This window comes from Ahaetulla prasina, chromosome 3 (assembly GCF_028640845.1).
Source record: "Ahaetulla prasina isolate Xishuangbanna chromosome 3, ASM2864084v1, whole genome shotgun sequence".
Classification (NCBI taxonomy): domain Eukaryota; kingdom Metazoa; phylum Chordata; class Lepidosauria; order Squamata; family Colubridae; genus Ahaetulla; species Ahaetulla prasina.
Window position 1 is genome coordinate 109,524,842 of NC_080541.1, and position 24,724 is coordinate 109,549,565.

A 24,724-nucleotide genomic window follows, 5' to 3' on the forward strand; every position below is an offset into this window, starting at 1 on the left:
AGGCTGACCCCACAGAAGCCTCTCATCTCCACTTCTCTCCCTCAGCCTTGCCCCACAGAAATATCTCCTATCCTATCCCCTTCTCTCCCTCAGGCTTTCTAGCCCCTTCTTTCCGTTAGGTTTGCCCCACAGAAGCCTGTCCTATGCTATCCCATTCTCTCCAGGGTTATTTTCAAGTTGCGAGAGGGAGTAGATCATCTAACTAATTAGCATCAGAGTGTGTTATAATAATATAGGAAATACTAATGCTCTGATGGTCATTTCAAAAAATCCTTTCTTAGTGACCACCTAGAAGCCAAGAGAAAGGTACCTGGCAAATTTCAAGTTTGTAGGCTTTAGTATTATTTAGTATTATTCCCAGAATAATGAGTACTATATTATAATCTATGAGAGAGATCAAGCCATCCAAATGATAAATATTTAATCAGTACATGCATTCATTTGAAAAAAAAAGTATTTAAAACAATACTTCCTATATATGTTTTCATTGTTTTTTCTAGTGACCCAACATCCTGTTTTGGTAAGCAGCTTAGTGAGGCATCCTAATGAAACTTCTTAACAAGGTGCCTCCAAGCTTTATATAGCTTAGGGTAGTAATGGCTAACCTTTTTGCCATCGTGGGCCAAAAGCGTGGGGAGCGTGGGGGTGGTCGTGCACACACGTGCCAACATCCATAATTCAATGCGCCCACCCCCCAGTTCATGCACGCTTGACTCCCCTGCACTCCCCCCGCTTTTGGCATGTGATGGCACGGTGGGCTGGGTAGGCCTGTTTTTCGCCCTCCCCAGGCTCCAGAGGCTTTCTTAGAGACTGGGGAGGGCAAAAATGGCCTTTCCTACCCCTCTGGAGGCCCCCCAGAAGCCAGAAACGGCCCATATGCTGACTTCCGGTGGGACCAGAAGGCCTGTTTTTTGTTCTCCCTAGACTCCAGAGCTTTTCTAGGAGCCTGGGGAGGGCGAATATAGCCTCGCCCCCAGAGGCTCTCCAGAGGCTGGAAACGTCCCGTTTCCCGACTTCTGGTGAGCCTGGAAGGCCCAAAAATCAGCTGGCCAGTGCGTGCATGCATGCCGGAGCTGAGCTAGGGCAATGCTCGCATGCCCACCGATATGGCTCCGTGTGCCACCTGTGGCACCTGTGCCATAGGTTCACCATCACGGGCTTAGGGCAATATTTCTCAACCTTGGCAACTTTAACTTGGTGCACTTCAACTCCCAGAATTCCTCAGTCAGCACTGAGCTCTGGGTATACATGGAGTCATTCAGCACTGAATTCTAGTAATTGAAGTTCACACAGTTTAAAATTGCCACGGTTGAGAAACATTGGCTTAGGCCCCACCAAGTCTACAACTCGCACTGCTTGAATGTTTCAAAACTAATTCATTAACTTTTCCTGTGGTGTTTAAAAAATTCCACCCTCGTGTTTCCTCTTTTCTTTTTACTTGTTCTGATTCTATGTATTTGTTTATTTCTCCCAAGTTGCTCTGTTTTTGGTATGAATATCAAAAACAGAGCAACTTGGGTGAAATAAAACAAATAAACAATTTTCTTTCTTTCATGCTTTGCTATTTGTAGTGATCTGCTGTTTTTTATTCTGAATATAATTGCCTTTTTTAATGCTGCCCTGACCACCAGGAGCACCCATGCAACTGGTTTTATTCTTATTACAACTCCACAAAAAGGAATAGCCGGATGTCATTCCACAGGGTTCAAAGCCTTTCTCAAGAAGCCCACTCCTGGACCTTCACATTTTAATGACTATAGATGACATCTAAAGCTATCCAGGTCCAAGCACATACCAGTATTCATCTATATATTATATCATTATGTTAATTCCTTCTATGCTAATTAATCTCCAAGCATTCATTTTAAAAAATGAAATAGTACCTATGCCTTCAGATTTGTCTCTTATCCAAATATGAATGCACTGTACATTTCAGATAAGCCTCCAAGAAATATAGCTACTATAAAAGTTGCTTTTTCTTTCTTCACTAATCCTTTGGTATAGTTTCACTACCTCTAAGCATATCCTGTGTATTTTTGTCCTTCTCCTCTGCTATTGTATTCTCAGATAGAACAATAGTAGCTCTTTCATGCAATTTCCTGTGTGAGATTTGAAGTATTTCCATTACTGTTTCATCCAGTTTCTTGTCTGCAAATATAAATTGTAGAAATGAATATCTGCAGCTCAGACTTGGAATGTGGAATTCTTGGAGCTCTCTAAACTTGGTTATTAGCTGGCAGATGTTTCATTACCCAACAAAGTAACATCAATGTGATGTTATCTACCATATTTCCCCCAAAATAAGACCTATCCTGAAAATAAGACGTTCCATGTTTTGTGTGTGTGCACTCAATATAAGCCCTACCGCAAAAACAAGCCCTACTTAAGCCCCTGCGCAGCCGGCCATCTGCTCATTCCGTCTGGTTGCTTGTGATGCCACGGCCACAAGGTGAGGTGGGGGGGAGCTGCCCCATGCACCCCTCATCAGCTTACCTCAAGGCCCCCACGGCCAGGCCATCCACACCCCAACACCTTCCTTGCCTCGCGGCAACAGCTCCACCAGCCCCATCCAGCAGGACCTTGTGTGTGACTGCTGGCCCACTTCTTCTGCTTGCTCACATGGCTGCAATGGAGTAGGAGGCCAAGCGATGCATTGGTGCCATGGCCAAAGGCAAGGCAGGTGTCAGGGCGTGGATGGCCTGGCTGCGTGGACCCTGAAGTAAGCTGGTGCAGGACATGTGGGGCAGCTCCACCCTCCTTGCCTCACCTTGCGGTTGCTGCACCAGCACATCACTCAGCCTCCTGCTCTGTTGCAGCCATGTGAGAAAGCAGAAGAAGTGGGCTGGTGGCCACACTGCTGGACAGGGCTGCTGGAGCTGCAAAGCAAGGCAGGTGTTGGGACATGGATGGCCTGGCTGCAGGGGCCCGAAGGTAAGCCAGTGCAAGGCACGTGCGGCAGCTCCACCTTCCCTGCCTTGCAGCAGTGGCACTAGGACACCACGTAGCCTCTTGCCCCACCACAAGCAAGCAGAAGAAGTGGGTCTCCCATGTACTCTTAAAGTACATGGGGAAAAAACATCCTCCCAAAATAAGTCCTAGTGCTTATTTTGGAGCCCAAAAGAAAATAAGACCAGGTCTTATTTTTAGGAGAGACATGGTAGTTGGGCAATGAAAACTTTGTAGCAAACAACTAAGCTCAGAAGTCACCAAGGAGCCCACAAAGTTTGCAACCATTCAGAACTACAATAAAATGTTGCAGGCTGTAAAAATTTGTACAATAAACAGTAAAAGTACAGTTGAATATAAACTTTATTGTTTGTATTCAACTGTATAGAGGACACCAATGAATCAGATGATATCACAAAGGTCCACAATATCATCAGCAACTTTCAAACATCGACCATCTCTCCTGATGAAATCATCAATGTTTCCTGCGATGGCCCTGAGTTCAAGAACAGTGACTGCTTGGTGGCCCCATGCTTCTGCAGAATCATTTGCAAGAGTGAAACCAGCAAACGCAAATTAATCTACACAATAAATTCACTAGCAAAAAGCAGTACTAACCATACATCCTTGCAGAGAAGATCATAATGACGGGATTCCAAATTATAACTTTAAAAAAGAAAATATGATCTCATAGTTGTTGACCTCTCATCTCTTGATTGGCACATTCTGTTCACTGGCTGTAATACTGCTGAAGACCATTATAAAACTTTTTTGTTTTATCAAAACAAAAGTCAAAAGAGCCATTAAACTATATGTATCAATAGTAACCAGTGGTGGGTTTCAAATTTTTTTACTATCAGTTCTGTGGGTATGGCTTGGTGTGCATGGCAGGGGAAGAATACTATAAAAACTCCATTCCCTCCCCAATCCAGGGAAAGATTACTGAAAAATCCCCATTTCCTCCTGATTAGCTTGAACTTGGGAGGCAGAGAATAGATGGGGGTGGAGCCAGTCAGAATTTTTACTACCAGTTCTCTGAACTACTCAAAATTTCTGCTACCGGTTCTTCAGAACTGGTCAGAACCTGCTGAAACCCACCTCTGATAGTAACCCTCAAAGCCAGAAAAAAACAAATTACCCATAACAATAAGGAAGCTCCAATCCCCCCAAAAATCTCTTTGGCAAAAAAACAAAACTGGCTACGTAGCTAACTTTAAAAGCCGCTATAAAACCATCAGATAAAGACAGAATGCCCCAATTACTACTGCAAACAAGAGGAAAAGCTGTTACACACAAAATCCACCCCGCACCTTCTATAATTTTGTAAATAACAAACTTAAAGACTTGAAAACCATGCCACCCCTAAAAGGGCCTAGTGGGAAAACTGTTAATGATGAAGCCATTAAGGCCAATCTCTTCAACACGTTCTTCAGTTCAGTCTTTGTCAACAGCAATGGCTCATGCCCTACATTTCCTAGCCATATCACAACTAATTGCAACAATCTGCTACATATTGATTTTACAGAAGATAACATTGAAAAGGCATTATGCAACCTAAAACCATCTCTATCTATTGGCCCTTGTGGATTATGTGCCTACTTCTTGAAAAAGCTTTCCACTGCCATAGCCAAACCACAATCTATGAGATATCTTTCAGAACCAGCTCCTTGTCCAACCTATGGTCATTAGCCACGATCATTCCTATCTTCAAAAAGGGAGACCCCAGCCTAGTTGAAAATTATAGAACAATCTCATTATGTTGTGTCACCTGCGAAGTCATGGAATCAATCAGAAACCAATCCATTACCCCACACTTAAAGTCAAACAACCTACTCTCTAACAAGCAGTTTGGTTTCAGAAAAAAATTGACCTGTAATTTACAACTCCTACACTGTTTTGTATTTAGACTACAAGACTCAACCAGGGTAAAGCAATCGACACAATTTACATAGACTTCAGCAAAGCCTTTCATTCAGTGGCACACGACAAACTACTGTTAAAACTACGCTCCTCCGGCATTTCCGGATCACTGCACAAATGGATAGCTGCATTCCTGTCAAACAGGCAACAAGTTCAAAATAAAGAGTGCCCTATCAAACCCTACACCAGTTAACAGCGGTGTCCCCCAAGGCAGCGTTCTAGGACCCACTCTCTTTCTAATATACATAAATGACCTTTGCAATCATATTATAAGCAACTGCATCCTCTTCGCTGATGACGTAAAACTATTTAATACCACCGACAATATTGCTGCCCTACAAAGTGACCTAAACTATGTGTCAGAATGGTTGAACAATTGGTAACTTCAAATCTCAACCAACAAATGCTCTGTTTTACACATTGGCAAGAAAAACCAGAACACCAAATACAAGCTGGGCGGATACGATCTCATAGACGACCCTCACTCTGTCAAGGACCTAGAAGTAATTTCAAAACATCTAAGCCCTAGAATTCACTATAATAGCATTGCCAAAAAGACATTAAGAGTTGTTAACATAATTTTGCGAAGCTTCTTCTCCGATAACATTGTACCGCAAACCAGGGCATACAAAACCTTTGCCAGACCAATACTTGAATACAGCTTGTCTGCCTGGAATCCACATTGTATATCGGACATTAATACAATTGAACGAGTCCTGAGGTATTTCACGAGAAGAGTACTCCACTCCTCTTCTTGCAATAGAATACCTTATGCCACCAAGCTTGAAATTTTAGGCCTGGACAACCTAGAATTATGCCACCTGCAGTCTGATTAAGCTTAGTACACAAAATTGTCTGCTACAGTGTCCTACCTGTCAATGAATACTTCAGCTTCAACCACAATAATACACGGGCAAACAATAGATACAAACTCATTGTAAACCGTTCCAAATTCGATTGCAGAAAATACGACTTCAGCAACAGAATGGTCAATGCCTGGAATGCACTACCTGACTCTGTGGTTACATCCTCAAACCCCCATAAATTTAACCTTAAACAGTTTACTGTGGACCTCACCCCATTCCTAAGAGTTCTGTAAGGGGGCTTGCATAAGTGCACCAGCATGCCTACCATCCCTGTTCTACTGTTCCCATTTATTTGTACTCATTTCTTATGTTTATACTTATACCTGTTTATACTTATAAGTTTATGTTATGTTTACAGTTATACTTATTTTCTCATACATGCTTGACAAATAAATAAAACAAATAAATAAATAAATAAGAATAAACTCTCCCACTGCTGCCAGGTATAGCAACAGAAAGCTTGTAATAGACACAGTAGCAGGTAAAATTTGGGGAAAGTAGGAAGGAAGGGAAAAGATGCGAAGCAAGTATTCTGGAATTGTTTCTGGCCTCTTTTCCAGCCATGGCCACAGGGAGGTCTCTAGCTTCTTCTATGTAATGAAGTAATGTGTCATACTGGTATGTGTGTGTTTCTGCTTCCCCCCCCCCACTCCCCATTGTTTCTGTGTTTATGCACTAGGAAGCATGAGTGGACTGTATATGCTATAATCCGACTCATATAATCTGAGGAGGTGGTCCAAGCCACAACACATCAGAGGGATCTTTAGGGAAATCTTTCCAGTATTTTTTTGTTTCTGCCCTCCCAACTTCATCTTTCAATTTTCAGAGAATTATCATGCAGAGATAGACTGGCAAAGTCTTTGGTCCCTTTAAATAATTTTCCATTGATTTGGAAAATATATAAAGAGACTAAGATTATTTTAATGCTCATTTTGTCTCCCATTCCTGCAGAATGAAACATCAGTGATGTCTGTTACTTAGTTACAGTACTGAAAACTCTTGACGCTGCACTAAAAGTACATTTCAGAACCACAACCTTTCCATTTGTAGCATATGTGTGTCTGGGTGCACATGCACATGATGTATTTGTGTTTGTGTGTGTGTGATTACGTATAAATGTAAAGAACTGTGCTACAAGTCAGGAGGGATACCTTGGAGCACATTTCATGCAGAGCTTTGGCAATAGCCTTGCCAGGCACATTGCAGTGGAAGACATGGCACTTCAGCACACACGTGTCCTTGTCACTGGCCACGAAAGCAAAATCCCTGCAAGGAGAGGAGAGCCCAATGAGCAAGAGCAGGGCTCCAAGCACTAGCTTTGCTTCAGGAGGAAGAGGGAAACTTACCTGTCCCTTGATCAAGCATAGCATGTAGGGGGGAAAAAGAACGATTAATGAAAAGTATCTGAAGTAGCTACCCTTTTAATAGCTTGGGAATAAATGGTGATCCCACGTGATACGGGTAGAAAGAAGTAGCAGGAGATCCCATGGGAAAGTCAGGGTGGTGGTGGGTAATCCTACATTTTTGCACCCAACAGCATCTATAGCTTAATAACTCACTAGATACAACATGTAGACTGAAAAGTTGCCCTTGGAGTTTGGTTTCAGTAAGAAGGTCTCCTTTCTCCAAACCACCCATTAATACTCACCTGCCTTTGTTGCAGCCCACCCCCCAAACACGAATATTGATGATGGGCTGGCAGTGGATGAGACTGTGGTCCAAAGGATCCACCAAATTCATTGTGTCCTCCTTGAGAATCATCACCATGTTTTGACCCTGTTAAGGAAGGCCGAGAAGTGTGAATGGTGCAGGAATGAAAATCCCTCTGTCTAAGGCATGTTTAGCAAAAGCTGTTAATAATGGGGACAGATTGTGACTGGGAATCACTGATAGGAAGAATAGCTACCATTAAAATGAACATTTTGCTGAGATTACTATACTTGTTCCAAACAATTCCAATAAAGTTGGACAAAAATATTTTGAGGAACTGAATAGATTAATGTCAAAATTCAATTGGCAAGGGGAAAAAGCAAGAATAAGATTGAAATTGCTACAATATTCTAAAAACAGAATATTGTTTTTAGAATTTGGGTTGCCAGATTGGTAGTTATATTACCAGGCATCTTCACTTGCATGGCTGAAAGAATGGATAAATAGTTCCCATCACCAATCTCTTTTTTTTTTTTTTATTGAAAGAGTTTTAAAAAAACAAAAACATTTTTCCCCCTTTTTTCCCCCTCCCTCCCAAAAAAAAACCAAAACCCACCCCCCTCCCTCCCCCACCCCCCGGCTTCCCGGGTCAATCACAAGGTAAAGTTATACATAAACCAAACATAGAATAAAATTTTCCCTTCCAATCCAAATAACCACATCCAAAGCTTTTCGTCTCCCAACCCCCTTCCCATTACATAAAATAACTTTCTAATTATTCAAAGGCAATCTGATATTTCTTAATCTGATATCTGTTTTGTAGATAATCAATCCATTTTTTCCATTCAATTAAATATCTTTCCTGCGTATTGTCTTTTAAAAACGCTGAGATTTTAGCCATCTCAGCCAAATTAATAACTTTCAATATCCATTCTTCTATTGTAGGTATCTCTTCTTTCTTCCAGTATTGTCCAATCAACAGTCTTGCTGCTGTTATTAAGTTCAGAATCAATTTAGTCTCAATCCCTGTACAATCCGTTATAATTCCCAAAAGGAAAAATTGTGGCAGGAACTTTATCTTCTTCTTCAGTACATTTTGAATAATCCACCAAATTCTTATCCAAAAGACCTTAATTTTCTTGCAAGTCCACCAAATATGAAAATATGTAGCATCATCACAATCACACCTCCAACATTTCGCTTGGATATTAGGATACATACATGATAATTTTTTGGGATCTAAATGCCATCTATAAAACATCTTATAAAAATTTTCCTTAAATTCTGTGCTTGTGTAAACTTAACATTTCTAACCCAGATTTTCTCCCATGTTTCCAACATTATTGGTTCCTGAATATTCTGTGCCCATTTTATCATACAATCCTTTACCAAATCCTTTTCCGAATCTATTTCAAGCAACACATTATACAATCTCTTTATATGCTCCTGGGTCTGATTTCTAATTTGCTTTATTAAATTTTCCTCCTTTGCATTATACCAATTTTTGATCTTCTTTCCATCTAGCACTTATTTGCCCATATTGAAACCAAGTATAATTCCTCCTTCTTCATTTAATACTTGTAATGATTTTAATTGCAATCTACCTCCTTCAGCATACAAAAGTTCTTTATATGTAATCATTTCCTGTTTCTGTTCTATATTTATATTCTCTATTGCATGTCTAGGGCTCGCCCATATAGGAATCTTGTAATCTAATTTATAGGAATATTTTTCCAGACCATAAAGAGCACTTCTCAACACATGATTCTTAAAAGCCCTATCCACTTTTTTCCATAAAATAAGTACGCATGCCATCCATATAACAAGTCATAACCTTCTATATTCAAAATTCTTTCCTCTGTTAAGTTAAACCAGTCACTTATTACTGAAAGGGTTACTGCTTCATAATATAGTTTAAAGTTAGGCATTCTTAAACCACCTCTTTCCCGTGAGTCCTGTATTATTTTCATTTTAACCTCGCCTTTTTACCCTGCCATATAAATTTATTAATCCCACTCTGCCAATCTTCCAAATTTTTATCCTTTTTAATTATAGGTATCATCTGGAACAGAAACAAAATCTAGGTAACACATTCATTTTAATAGCCGCAATCCTTCCCAATAGGGATAACTGCAATTTCTTCCAGCCACTCATATCATTCTGAACTTTTTGCCATAGCAAGTCATAATTATTCTTATAAAGTTTCTTGTTCGATGAGCTAATATAGACCCCTAAATATTTAACCTTTTTTACTACCTCAAATCCTGTCATTTCCTCTAGTTTTTGTTTCTGTTGTATAGACATATTTTTAATTATCACTTTTGTTTTATTCTGATTTATTTTAAATCCTGATACCTTTCCATATTTATCAATTACTTCCAACAAAATCTACTTGAATTTATAGGATTCGTTAACGTAACCACTACATCATCTGCAAAAGCTCTAACTTTGTACTCATATTGTCTAATCTTAATTCCTCTATTTTCATTAATTCTCGTATTTTATCTAATAATGGTTCCAGAGTCAAAACAAACAATAATGGTGATAAGGGACATCCCTGTCTTGTTCCTTTCGCAATCTTAATAACTTCTGTCAAACTACCATTTACTATAATCTGTGCTGTTTGCTCTCCATAAATCGCTTTAATTATTCTAATAAAACAGTCTCCAAATTGCATTTTCTCTATTAATTTAAATAAAAAATCCCAATGCAATCGATCAAAGGCTTTCTCTGCATCCAAAAAAATAAGTGCCGCTGAAGTATTCTTCTTTTCCAAATATTCCAATATATTAATAATCTGTCTAACATTATTCCTCATCTGCCTCCCTTTTATAAAACCAGATTGATCAGTATGAATTCTTTGTTGTAAAACTAACATTAATCTATTTGCTATTATTTTTACAAAAATCTTATAATCATTATTTAAAAGTGAAATCGGCCTGTAGTTACCAGGTTTAGAGCAGTCTTGCTCCTCTTCGGTATCAGTGAAATAAAAGATGTTTTCCATGACGGGGTATTCCCACCCTAATTGTATCTGATTAAATAATTCTTTAAGTGGGCCTAATATTTCATCCTGTGTTTTTATAATAAGTTGCTGTAAGACCATCTGTACCAGGGTTTTCCCATTTTAATTGTATAATTGCCTCCACTATTTCTCTAGTAGCTATCGGCCGATTCAGCTCCTCCCTCTGTTCTAATGTTAGAATATTAACCTTATAATCTTTCAAGTAATCATAAATGTCCCTATCCAATATTTTGTCTTTTGCATAAAGTGCAGTATAAAATTCTGGGAATGCCTTTTAATTTTATCCTGTTGGTATATCTCTTTACCTTTATATTCTATTTTTTGTATGACACGTGCTTTCTGTTTCTTCCTTAAATTATATGCCAACCATCTCCCAGGTTTATTTGCATTACAAAAGGTATTATGTTTAGCATATTGTATATTCGTTGCCACCTGGTCTGCCATTAACATATTAAATTGACTCTGTAATATTTTTATAGCCTCTTTAAGTTTATGATCTTGTGGGTTTTGAATTAATAACTGTTGCTTCCTTTGAATTTCTTCTTCCAAATATCTACGCTGCCTTTGTTTATTATTCCTTTGCCTGTTGTCCAAGTAAATCAATATCCCTCTAATAAACGCTTTGCTCGCTTCCCACACAGTTCCTATAGGTGTCCCTTTGTACATATTAAAATCAAAAAATTCTTTTAACTGTTTCTTACAATAAGTTACATTATCCTCATATCTAAACAGATTTTCATTCAACCTCCATGTTCTACCACCTTTTTTCCCTTGTAATAATTCCATCCATACTGGGCTATGGTCAGTTAAACACCTCGGAAATATCTTCGTTTTCTTCACCCTAGAAAGCAAGTCATTAGAAATTAAAATAAAATCAATGCGTGAAAAAGATTGATGCCTATCAGAAAAAAGTAAAATCTCTCTCATCTGGATTCCGTAACCTCCATATATCTCTAAACTCAAAGTCTTCCATCATTTCAAAAAGGATTTTGGTAATTTTGCATGTATAGGTATCTTCTTGGAGGAGGTTCTCTTATCCTTCTTGTATCAATTACTCCATTCCAGTCTCCTAATAAAATAAACGAACTATAATCCCAGAGGGTCAACCTCTCATGTAACATTTTGTAAAACTTTTCTTGTTGCTGATTAGGTGCATAAATACCTATCAACAAAGTCTTTTTTGCATCTATCACCAGTTCAATAGCAATAAATCTTCCTTGAATATCTGCCTCAATTAGCTTAGCTGGTATATCCTTCCTGATATATACAACAATTCCATGCTTCTTTTCCAAAGCTGATGCAACAAAATGGTTACCCAATTTTGAATTAATTAAATATTTTTGGTCTGATAATTTTATATGTGTCTCTTGCAAACAAATCACATCATTTTAATTGTTTCAAGTAGTGAAATATTTTCCTTCTTTTCTGAGCTGAATTCAAGCCATTAACATTCCATGACAAGATTCTATTTGCCATTACTGGCCTCCTGAAGCTTTGAAGCAGACAACGGAAGCTCCTCCTCCGGTATCTTCCGTCTAGCTCCTCCCACAGCTTCCATAATGGGATCCTGACTTTTACTTTGAGACTGTTGCTCTTCTTTACGCTTAAGGGCTCCTCTTGTCACCCTTTGCTCTTGTGGTTCCTCTAATACTGGCAGCAATAAAGGCTCTTGGATCACCACGCCTTCTTGAGTCTCTTGAAGTTTTTCTATCACTTCTATTTCGACTTTCAAAACTGTAGAAAGAAAATCCTTTGCCTTTAAAACAGTGTCAATTCTATATCTCCTTCCTTGATAGAATAGTGTCAGTCCAACTGGCACCTCCCATCTGAATTGAATCTGATGTTTTTTAAGTTCTTGTGTAAAAAAAGCAAATTCCTTCCTGTCTCTTAACATCTTTGAAGGAATCTCTTTCAACACCTTCAACTCCTGTTCTCCAATTTTTAAAGTTGTCTGATATGAAACTTGCAGAATTTGATTTCTCATAGTCCTTTTCACAAAATAAACCACAATGTCCCGAGGAAGCTTTCTCTGTCTTGCAATCCAAGAATTAACTCTATATATTTTATCAATTTGGTAAGCTACCTCTTGGGGTCCACTTCAATAAATTCAGCCAATGCTTCTGATATAATTTTTCTTAAGTCTTCTCCACGCTCTTCTTGCATACCACGAATTCTAAGAGCTCCTTCCATAAGTTTATATTGTAATATCACAACCTGATCTTCATTTTGATCCACTTTTTTCTGAACACCTTTCATTTCGTCTTCTAAATGCTTATTTGACTGAGAGATCTGTTGCATTTCCACTTCCAATCCTTCAATTTTTTTACTCAGTCCTTGAACTGCCATAAGAATATCTTCTCTTATTTTTGCATTAAAATTCTCCATCATCTCTTTTTGCCTATCTTCAGAAAGTTTTAATTGTTCTTTCAATATTTCCTCAAGACTTGGTTCAGATCCCCTTCTTCCAGAAGGCTTTAAAGGTTTAGCTGCCATTCTGTCTTCAAAAGAATCAGGAATTCAAACTTAATAACTCTCCTTCCCTCCTTTCAGTATAAAAAAACTCCGTTTGTAACAATCCACAAGTAACGCTGCTTCATCGTACTAAAAAATTTTTACTTTCACTTTTAGACGCCATTTTAAAAGTCAATTAATCAAAGACAAAGAAAGGTTTCAAGTTTCAAAAAGGGAGTCGGTACTTGCCGTGCTGATTCTGCATCAAAGATCGAACGCTTGTGAAATTCCCGTCTGCTTGGAATATCAATCAATTTAATAAGTCCTCTAGAGCAGAAGCGACATTCCTCTCCTTTTTCCTGATAAAAACAGGAGCGTGCTGAAGTTGGAGGGAGTGGAATTCGGTGGGGTCATAAATCCAGGAAAATTCGCTCTTGAGAGCAAACCCCCTGTCAGACCTGCCACTCTTCCACAACTCTGATAACCTCTTTCACCCAGAGATTATGCTAAGCTCAGTGAACAGTGATTTATTTTCTGTTTCACTGACTTTTACAATCTTCTAACACGGAGTGCTCTGTTAGAGCACCCAGCAGGAGGGTGACGTCACTGGAGCCTCCCATCACCAATCTCTTTCCATTTATGACTGTATGACTATAACTTGTTGCTGGCAATCCTTATGATTTATATTGATATATTGACCATCAATTGTGTTGTAAATGTTGTACCTTGATGAACCTATCTTTTCTTTTATGTACACTGAGAGCATATGCACCAAGACAAATTCCTTGTGTGTCCAATCACACTTGGCCAATAAAAATTCTATTCTATTCTATTCTATTCTAAATCTGAGACATAGATAACTATTAATTTTGGAGGACATGACTTGCAACTGGGGTGGCATGCCTTCACATAGACTTAAAACTGGAAATACTTCTGTTGGGTATCATACCAGAAAAATATAATAAAGGGAATATGTACTTAATACTAAATTTGTTAACAGCGGCTAGAATTTTATTTGCACAACACTGGAAGAGCATAGAGATCCCTACAGAAGAGAATGTAATAAAAAAAAAATACCAGAATGTGCAGAAATGGATAGTTTAACACTTAAAATTAAAGACAAGGAAGACACTGAATATTTCTTAATATGGGATTCATTCTATCAATGGTTAACAAGCAGAAACAGAAGTTAATTTGAAAAAATATAAGAGAATGACCTATTTTGTAAAAATAGTTTATCAAATGGATAAGTAAGCACTATTGTCATTATATATTTATTATCAATGTTATGATGAGATACTATATGATTATTACTATGTATGAATGCTATTGTTATTACGATGATTATTGCTCAAACTAACTATACCCAGACAACACACTGTTTATACATCTCAGCTCTCAGCATAAATTTATCTAAATTTATTTACAGAGTCTTTAGATTTAGAATTATATCACCAAACAGTTCTAATATAAATGCAATACTGTAATTTACTCTTGGACAAAATAGAGCACCTGTGTTTTCACTATTTTGTTTTTGTTTTGTTTTGAAGAAGGCACAAATGAGAGAAAATTTAGTGTAGTGGTTAAGGTAACCAGGCTAGAAACAGGGAGACTGCAAATCCTGCCTTGGGCACAAAGTGGGCTGTGTCGTCTTGGGTTAGTCACTTGGTTCAGTCCTAGGAAGCAGGCAATGGCAAATCACTTCTGAAAAGCTTGCCGACAAAACTGCAGGGACTTGTCCAGGCAATTTCTGAAAATTGGATAAGCTGAATGGAAGGGGGGAGGGAACAAATGCATTCATTTTTTATTCAAGCTGATTCAAGTGTTTTGTCCTATTCCAGCAGTTGTCATTGCAGTGTTGCTTTGCCTTCAAAACCAGTCACTTCCCTGTTGGGATTGGCCTAGACCAGTTGGGAAGGTCTGGGGGCAAGGGGAGGAGTTTGGAATGAAACAGAAGGATTTAATAGTATATAGGTATATGGAACTGGATCTCATTTTAAGCTGTACATGTGCTGCAAATTCCTTTTTGCATAACTTTTTCAGATAGACACATAAAAGCAGAAGGAGCTAATTTCTGAGCAGGGACTTTTATTATGGTGCTTTCCCCCCTAAATTCCTGTTCCTCCACAGTCTTAGTTCATTCTATGGAAAGTTGGGTTAGGGCATCTTGGGAACTAGTGGTCTGCTGAGTTTGGTCCCTTTTTTGGCCTTCTTCCACATTTCCCTGCAAGTAGCCTGTTTACCAGGACTTTGGGGTTTAGTTCAGGATTTTCAAGGGTTTGGAGCAATGCATGACCTGACCATTTGTTTACTTGCCTCCTGCCTTGAGATTCATTTGGGACCTGGGCTTTATCACTTGATGTCCTTTCTGAGTCTGCTTCAGATAGCTGCAGTTGCTTGCTTCTGTTGCAGACACTTTAATTGGCTTTGATCAGTGGGAAACTCTTGCTTATTTTTTCTTTCAACTGAGCCACTCCAATGGCTTCCAATATTTTCTTCATCTCCAACTTTCCCTATATCCAACTCTACAAACATGCAACTGTTTCTCTGCCTGCCATATACATGCACTCTAGGCTTTCTGCTGGGGTGAACTTTCTGTTAAGAAGCAGGCTGCATTGACAGTCTCAGGGGAGGCGGGCTTGGCCATGTCAAATTCCCCCACTGCCCAGTCGTTCATAAAATTGTCCTCTGCTGCCATATATACTTTTGAAGAAGTGGCTGTGCCAGTCCACACTTTATTGCTCAGCTGATTAAATAATAAAACAGCAAATAGGTTTTTATTTCCTGGCTATACTCCACTGTGATTCTTCTTGGTATAAGCTATTTTGTTTAACTTGCTAGTTTGATTTTCTGTTCTCAAGGCTGCACTTTTTGTATTGCTAGAACTGAAAATAAAGCTCAATTTGGAAAATCAACATGCCCTAGAGTCAAATGTCAGCCTACAATGGAAGAGAAGAAACATGTTTGAAAACAAGTGTGGAAACACTCTCTGGTGCCAACCTTCACCCAGGCCAAGGGACAAAAGAAAACCCCAGAATAGTTGGGTCCAAGAAATTAATGGCTACATTCCAAATGGGAAACAGTGGAATTTGGCAAGAGAAAACAGGTGATACCTTAGGAGCAGATCTTTTCCCCTGGGGTTATATACCTTAGGCACTCACCTCACCCCATCTATCAGCAGGGCCAAAATTGTCACAATTGCTTTGGGAAAGTTGTTGGATGCAATTATTTACTGCAATACTGCTTTTGCCTGGTGCCAAGTCCTCCTCAGGAATCTCAACCCAGCCTAAGGAGCGCACAACGAAACACTGGGAACAGAGAGAGAGAGAGGGAGAGAGGGAGGGAGGGAGGGAGAGAGAGAGAGAGAGGGAGAGGGAGAGGGAGAGGGAGAGAGAGAACATCAATAGGCATCAAACATAGCTAATGATTCTCCAACCCTCTTTCAGCTATTTAACAAATTTTATGTGTTACTGGACCCCTGAGCTATATATAGAAAAAAATTGCTCCCCCAATCCAATTTCCAGCCCACTGTGTGTAAAATTGGAGACCCCCAATGTATCCATTGCTAACTCCATCCAATTTCCGGTCTTTATAACAGCAAACAATTTTTCTCTCTATTTAAGTAATAATGAAATAATGGAAAAGCCTTAATGTTTTCTGTTATTCATTCAGTATCCTATTATATGAGGAGCCCAAAGGATCATGAAGCAGTGGGGCTGGTTGGTCTCTGAGAGCCCTTCCATTGCTTTTTAAATTGATTTTTAACAAGGTTTAATTATTCTTGCCTCCCTCTAAAATTTAATTTTGAAATTTTAATTCTAACATTTTAATTTTTATACAAAAAAATTTCAGGACCCATGAAGGCACAACGTTAGAATGCAATATTGCAGGCTAACTATGTCCTCAGTCAGGAATTCAATCCTGACCAGCTCTCAGCCTTCCAGCCTTCCAAAGTCAATAAAATGAGCACCGAGATTGTTGGGGCAATATGCTGACTCTGTAAATCGCTTAGAGAGGGCTGAAAAGCACTGTGAAGCAGTATATAAGTCTGCTATTGCTATATATTGTTTTTCTATTCTACTGTACATTGCCCAGAGTTCCTCTTTAAGGGAGATTTAAGGGAGATTTAAGGGAGATTAAGGGAGATTTAAGGTCCTGGGCTGCATAAACAGAGGGATAGAATCAAGATCACGTGAAGTGCTAGTACCACTTTATAATGCCTTGGTAAGGCCACACTTGGAATATTGCATCCAGTTTTGGTCTCCACGATGTAAAAAAGATGTTGAGACTCTAGAAAGAGTGCAGAGAAGAGCAACAAAGATGATTAGGGGACTGGAGGATAAAACATATGAAGAACGGTTGCAGGAACTGGGCATGTCTAGTTTAACAAAAAGAAGGACTAGGGGAGACATGATAGCTGTGTTCCAATATCTCAGGGGCTGCCACAAAGAAGAGGGAGTCGGGCTGTTCTCCAAAGCACCTGAGGGTAGAACAAGGAGCAATGGGTGGAAACTGATCAAAGAAAGAAGCAACTTAGAACTAAGGAGAAATTTCCTGACAGTTAGAACAATTAATAAGTGGAACGACTTGCCTTCAGAAGTTGTGAATGCTCCAACACTGGAAATTTTTAAGAAAATGTTGGATAACCATCTGACTGAGATGGTGTAGGGTTTCCTGCCTGGGCAGGGGGTTGGACTAGAAGGCCTCCAAGGTCCCTTCCAACTCTGATGTTATGTTATGTTATGTTATGTTATGAGATAGGCAGTTCAGAAATGTGATAGATGGGGGAGGGGAGGAAATATGATAGATAGATAGATAGATAGAGCATCTCAGCAGTCTGTTAATGTTAGTAAAGTAGTCACTAAGTGACACTGCAACTGTGCTTATGATCTTACTTCAGCTTTGCTTTGCTTTGCTTTACAGGCCTGCAAAGGTCATAAATGTGAAGTTTGGTCATAAAGTTACTATTTCATCATCATCATAAATGCAAAATATTGCTACATTAAACAGTCGCTAAACAAGGACAACCTTTACTGTAACTATCTTCATTTTAGAAAAGGCATTTCTTTAATGTGTGAAACAAAATAAATACCTCTTCTAACTTCTTTATGTACTTTACCTTTTTCTATACTTTATATCAGGGGTGTCAAACTGGCGGCCCATGGGCCGGATATGTCACATGCAAGTCATGCCTACCCCAGCTCTGTGAATGGGGAAAACATCACATAACGTCACGTGAAGGCAATGTGACGCAACAAGTTTGACACCCGTAGTTTAAAGTAAAGTCTGTTGATTTCTGCCACATCTTTTGAGCATTTTTTCATCTTTTAGTAATTTGTTAGCTTGTATTACAGTGTTTATTTTATACTCTCTCTCAGTGGTGGGATTCAAGTAATTTAACAACCGGTTCTCTGCCCTAATGACTTCTTCCAACAACCAGTTTACCAAACTACTCAGAAAGTTAACAACCGGTTCTCCCGAAGTGGTGCGAACTGGCTGAATCCCACCACTGCTCTCTCTCCTTTACATGGTCTTTTATGTGAACAAAAAGTTGTCAAAACTTGTTAAGAAGATTGCAGTTCTAAGCTTATCTAGAAACATATCCCACTGACCTACATATGATTGGTCATGTACGGTACTGACCTGAGTATGCTGTAAGGGATATTAAGGATGCACCAGAAAGTGTAGAATTGAGATTCCATTAGCAGAGCAATACAAAAGGGTGATATTTATTTATTTATTTATTTATTTATTTAATCATATTTATATACCGCCCTATCTCCCAAGGGACTCAGGGCGGTTTACAGGCACTAAAAACAGATAAATACAATATAAATACAATATAAAACATTTAAAAAACTTATTCTAAAGCCCGTCCAATTAAAAATAGAAATAAAATTGCCATGGTTATGCCAATTTAAAACCCAAAATTTAAAATCTAGCTCAGTCCTGCACAATTAAATAAGTATGTTTTAAGCCCGCGGCGGAAGGTCCGAAGGTCCGAAAGCTGACGAAGTCCGGGGGGTAGATCGTTCCAGAGGGTGGGAGCCCCCACAGAGAAGGCCCTTCCCCTGGGCGTCGCCAGACGACATTGCCTCGCTGACGGCACCCTGAGGAGACCCTCTCTGTGAGAGCGCACAGGACGGTGGGAGGTATTCGGTCGCAGTAGGCGGTCCCGTAAATAACCCGGCCCAATGCCATGGTTATGCCATATAATCTTGCTTGTCTAAAATGAGAGTTCTTTGTGCTTATAAAATTTAGTCCCAGGTGCTTTTTTTCAAGAGACAACTGGACTGTCTGGTTTTTCTTTGAAGATGTTTTGCTTCTTACCCAAGAAGCTTCTCCAGCTGTGGCTGGATGGTGGGAAATGGAAGGATTTATATTCTTTGCAGACAGCGGGACATTTGCATTCTTTTAGCGGGTTGTTAAGGTTTAACTGTGTCATCAGAATCACCTGAGTGGTGACACATCAAGGAAGACAGAAGCCTTAACACTGAAGTTTATAGAAAACCCACTCACACAGATCAATATTTAAATTTTGAATCCCACCATTCACTGGAGCACAAATTGGGAGTTATCAGAACCTTACATCACCAAGCTGAAGGTCTGCCTACCAGCAAAGATGGGAAAGAAACAGAATGTAACACATCAAGGAAGCCCTCAGAACATGTGGCTATCCCAAGTGGGCCTTCATCAAATCTCAAAAAAGACTCTACAGGAGCTCTTCTGTAACAGACAATGACGAGAACAATAAATGAAACAACATTGTCATTCCATACATTGCAGGCATATCGGAAAAGCTCAGGAGGATCTTCGGCTAACATAACATATGTGCACACTTCAAAGCCAAGAATACACTAAGGCAGAAGCTTGTCCACCCCAAGATGGACACCCAGACACAAATTGAACAACATGGTATATGCAGTTCAATGCAGTGAGCCATGTGTAGAACTGTACACTGGGGAAACGAAACAGCCACTTCATAAATGGATGGCACAACGTAGGAGAACAAACCCATCAGGACTAGATTCAGCAGTCCATCTGCATTTAAAAGACCCAGGGCACTCTTTTGAAGACAACAAAGTCCATATTTTGGACAGAGAGGATCACTTTGAAAGAGGGGTTAAAGAGACCATCTATGTCAAAATTGAACAGCCCTCTCTCAACAGAGGGGAGGGATATGACATCTATCTCCAATCTACAACACAATCCTTTCAACAGTTCCAAGAAGGCTCCACACCAATTTGCACCACTCAGGTGATCCTGATGACACAGATAAACCTCCAGTGATCTTAACAATCCACTAAAAGAATGCAAATATCCAGCTGTCTGCAAAGAGTATAAATCCTTCCATTTCCCACCATCCAATCACAGCTGAAGAAGCTTCTTGAAGGAGAAGTGAAAAGTCTTCAAAGAAAAACCAGAAAGTCCAGTTGTCTCTTGAAAAAAGCATCTTTGGGATAACCATGACCTGGATGACTGAGAATCTCCATAGACATTTATAAAGATTAGGTTGTCCTTGGCAAGTTCAAAGAAGGGCAAATCCATGACATTTTAAAAGGACAATACAAAACTCATTCTACTTATCCTAAAGAAAGGTTTTTCCTCAGACAAGCAGCTGAGCTGAATGACCCACTACCCCAGCCTGTACCTTGGAGCCAGGTTCTGGATTGCCCTGATGAAGATCCTCCTTGTGCCAGGCCAGTGATGTCCTGCAACAGGGGAAACAACCAAAGTGGCAATACAGGAATTCTCAGATAAATGAGATAAATTTCTGTTTATTCTCAGAACAAATGAGAGGCAAATTACTGTTGACTTTACTTGTCAGAATGTCTCAAAAGGTGACCCCAGGACACTGCAATTGTCATAAATATGAATCAGTTGCCAAGCATCTGAATTTTGATCATGAATTTTGATCATGTGGCCATGCTGCAACAGTCATAAGTGGTCACATCACTTTTTTCAGTGCCGTCATAACTTAAAATGGTCACTAAATCAACTATTGTATGTCGAGGACTACCTGTATTTAGCATACCATTCTATTTGATTCGAAATGGTACCGGATGTGGCTGAATATTTATTGCAGGGAACAGACAGATCTTGTAACTGAAATGTTTTCTCTTTGATCTAGAACAGCAGTTCTACATGAACACAGGTAATCCTCTACTTACGACCAAAATGGAGCCTGCCCATTACAGCCACATAGTGATGTCATTAAGTGAGGCACCCATATGATTGCCATATGATGATTCTCATTCCTAATCTCTGTTAAGTGACCATATGGGTCGTTAAGCAGAGCATGTGGTGCCTCAAAAGTGGAGGAGATCCTCGGAGATCTAGCACAAACCTGGGCCCTCACTACAGCACCTCCCCAGCTCACACGTGATCTGCCCTGGTCCTCACAAGGCCTCCCCCACTCTTTGCACCACTTCTCACCCCTCAAGGTCCCCACAAGCCTTGGGACTGCTTTCCCATCCCACTGAGCCCCAAACCCTCCTTCCCACCCCAAGACACGATTAGGCACTTACCTTTTATTGTAGATCTCCTTCTGGAAGCAGCCACTGCACTATGTGGCCTTCCTACATTGTGGGTTTGTGGCTGCTCTGCCCCTCAGCCTCCCTGGGCTGCATGACGCCATCCCAGAAGTGGATGCCATTTTGGAGTGGCCACAATTCATTGCAGCCAATCCCAAATTGGCGCCACTTCTAGGATAGAGCCTCCAGGCTTCCACTGTGCAGCAGCTGCTTCCAGAAGGAAATCTGCAATAAAAGGTAAGTGACTATGACTGATCATAGGGTGGGGGATCCAGCAAGGTGGGAAGCAGGCCCAAGGCCTGTGGGGACCCGTGGTTGGGGGGTGGGGAATGAGGGGAACATAGGTGGGGGAATTTCTGCAGCATTCCTGAAGTTGGTCATAAGGGCAGATGAATTGTCAACCAACAGTTGTAACTTCAAAATCAGGTTTTGGTAGGTCTATCGTAACTTTGAACAGCTGCTAACCAACTGTGGGTGAGTCGAGGATTACCTGTAAGAGCAGAAGAACATCATTTTTATTCAGGGTAAAAACTGAACAAAGAAAAGGAACCATATACTTCCTTAGGCATCTTATACAAATTATACAAATGTTACTTGTGAAAACATCATAGAAAAAAATTATTATGTGCAGGCACACCATCTCTTTCACTGAGATGTAGTTCTAGACTTACAACCATTCTTTTAGTTTGAACTGTTTGAAGTTAAAGTGGAATTGAAAAAAGTGACTTATGACTGTTTTTCACATATACTATTGCAGCATCCCCACAGTCATGTGAGCGAAATTCAGTTGCTTCAGTAACTGAATGTATTTATGACAGTTGAAATGTTCTGGGGTCATGTGATCATTCTTGCAACCTTCTGACAAGCAAAGTCAGTGGGGAAGCCAGATTCATTTAACAAGCATATTATTAACTTAACAGCTGCAGTGATTTACTTAACAACTGTGGCAAAAAAGGGCGTAAAATGGGGCAAAACTCACTTAATGACTGTCTTGCTTAGCAATGGAAATGTGGGGCTCAATTGTGGTTGTAAGTCAAGGACTACCTGTACCTAGCACCTCACATTAAGGGGCTTGCATTAATAAGCCTACCTCTTGGAGAATGAAGTCACTGGACTTGGGATAAGTGTCTCTGTTGGCACACATCTAACCACAGCAGATTGAAGGTCCTGCAAAAGAACAGAAAGTAAATTCAAGCTTGTTTATTTGTGAGATTAAGGTCCCATTTGTGAGATTAAGGTCCCATTATTCAAGACGGTTCTCCCCCAATTTTCTTCTCAGTTATCCTGTGAAGTAGGTTGGACTGAGAGAGAATGGCTGCCCTACAGTTGCCCAGTTCAAGATCGGGATTCCTATATTATACTGGTTCTCCTGATAATTTGTTCATCAGGAAAAATATGAGGATACTATTTCAGGAATCATCTGAGCAGAATGTTATGTGGGAATTATTCTAAGTCATGACTTAGTCCCGTGATGGCGAACGTGCCAGAGGTGGCACACAGAGCCCTCTCTGTGGCCACGCATGCCGTTGCGAGCAGTTCTTCTGGTTTCCACTGTGCTGGTCTTTGCGGGCACCAGAGTGTCAGAAAATGGCCTGAAAAATGGCCCCAAAACAGGCCATTTTCAGGATGTTTTTTGGGCTATTTTCAGGCTGGTTTTGGTGCTCTGGCCAGCTGGTCTTCGGGTTTCCGGCACTCTGGCGCATGCACATGGACACAAGTTCTGGTTTGGGCACTCGGTGCTGAAAAGGTTTGCCATCACTGACTTAGTCTATCCTTTCCAGAAAATCAAAGACCAAAGGAATAAGCAATGGTTTTCCTTCATATTTTATATAGTCTTCTTTTTCTTCTTTTTTTTTCTTCTTTACTTCCTCTTTTATTGCTTCAGGTGTATTTTATATATAATCTTTATGTTTGATATATAATTTATATATAATTTTATTAAATTTATCAGTGTAAAATACAAATGAAAATGAAAATAGTGGGAAAAGGGGAAAAGGGAGAGAAGTGTAGGATGAAGGGGGGGAAAAAACAAAAAAAGCAATAACTTCCAACAGTGGAGTAGAATGAACATAATAATGTTACAGCCTCAACTTTTACTTTGCACACTTAGTATATACTAGCCATTTCTATAACAAAAAAACGTGTCTAATCAGTAAATTCCAGAGTCAATGTTTCATTTTTTCTATTTCAAGTACAAAATCTAGAAGCAGTTTCCAGATAGAAACAAAGATAAATGTATTCTTTTCTTTGATTAAAACAGTTACTGTAATTTGGTCATCTCCACTAGTTCCATCAGTTTCTCTAACCAATCTTCCATTGTGGGAATTAATATATATTTCCATTTTTGCATCTAAAGCATTATCACTACTATGAACATGTAAAACAACAAAGCTCCAATATATATATAACTAGTCCCAACTCAAGTAAATCACATGCTGCTGTGAACCCAGAGTGTATTGATGATATGGTTTATAATAGTGATGGTGATTGCCCTGCAGCCTCCAAAAAGGAGGAAAGCACTCCCCATTCTTGCACACTTTTTGGAGGCTCCAGAGGTCACCACCTCTGTACACCACCTTCTCATGCAGCCCCAGGCATGTCATCAAAAATGAGATGGCACATTTTTTGTGACATGTGTGTCTTATGCCATAACCAGTTTATAGTAATAGGACTGATAATAATAGAACTAGTAAATAGTAATAGGACTGATAGTATGTCAAAGAGTACCGTTTCTGGAAATGTAGCTTCCTCAGCATGACCAAGACCAGAAGTACGAGAAGGGTATTGCCACTGAGTGGTTCCTGTGGGCACATGCCAGTAATAGGTACCGGAAGAGTCATGGATTTTCCTCCATCCCGAAGGAAGGTCAAGCTCTCCTTCCATGTTTTGGTCATTCCACAGGTTATCTAAAAAGAAAAGATGCTGATTCTAAAAATAGAAGTTTAATTTAGAACCATTAGAATAATATTAAAAAGAAAAGTAAATCAAAATGTTATTCAGTTTATCTTTTTTTTATTTTAGAGCTGTGGAAATTAATTCTGCGGTTAGTTTATCATTTCAGCTGAATAAATGTCTATAGTTTCTTCCCCTAACAAGCTAAAGCTAAAAATTACTACTCATGATTATATCACAGAAACTGAAAAGCAGTTGGAAGCCACTTTAAATGATACAATACCCAAACCAGACATGTTATTTATCCTTATCTCCAATCATCCCAGACCTACCAAAAGATCATCCAAAACATACAGCTGTTTTTATATCAAGACATCCATGATTAATCTTTTAAAATGCTCTGACATGCCTGCAAGTACAGTTCACACTGCCAAGGAAGC

The 24,724-nt window shown here is 39.6% G+C and overlaps 1 protein-coding gene across 1 annotated transcript in view; it reads right to left on the bottom strand.

Moving 5' to 3' along the window:
• Positions 1–24,724, bottom strand: part of APBB3 (amyloid beta precursor protein binding family B member 3) — an 88,523-nt gene that overhangs the window by 46,161 nt on the left and 17,638 nt on the right. Inside the window, exons 2-7 of the mRNA XM_058178154.1 lie at positions 24,120–24,298; positions 22,483–22,559; positions 20,510–20,570; positions 17,754–17,783; positions 7,381–7,508; positions 6,884–6,998 (exon numbers count right to left, since the gene is read on the bottom strand). Coding sequence (XP_058034137.1) covers positions 6,884–6,998; positions 7,381–7,508; positions 17,754–17,783; positions 20,510–20,570; positions 22,483–22,559; positions 24,120–24,298 — 590 coding nt within the window. The remainder of the gene's footprint in view (positions 1–6,883; positions 6,999–7,380; positions 7,509–17,753; positions 17,784–20,509; positions 20,571–22,482; positions 22,560–24,119; positions 24,299–24,724) is intronic.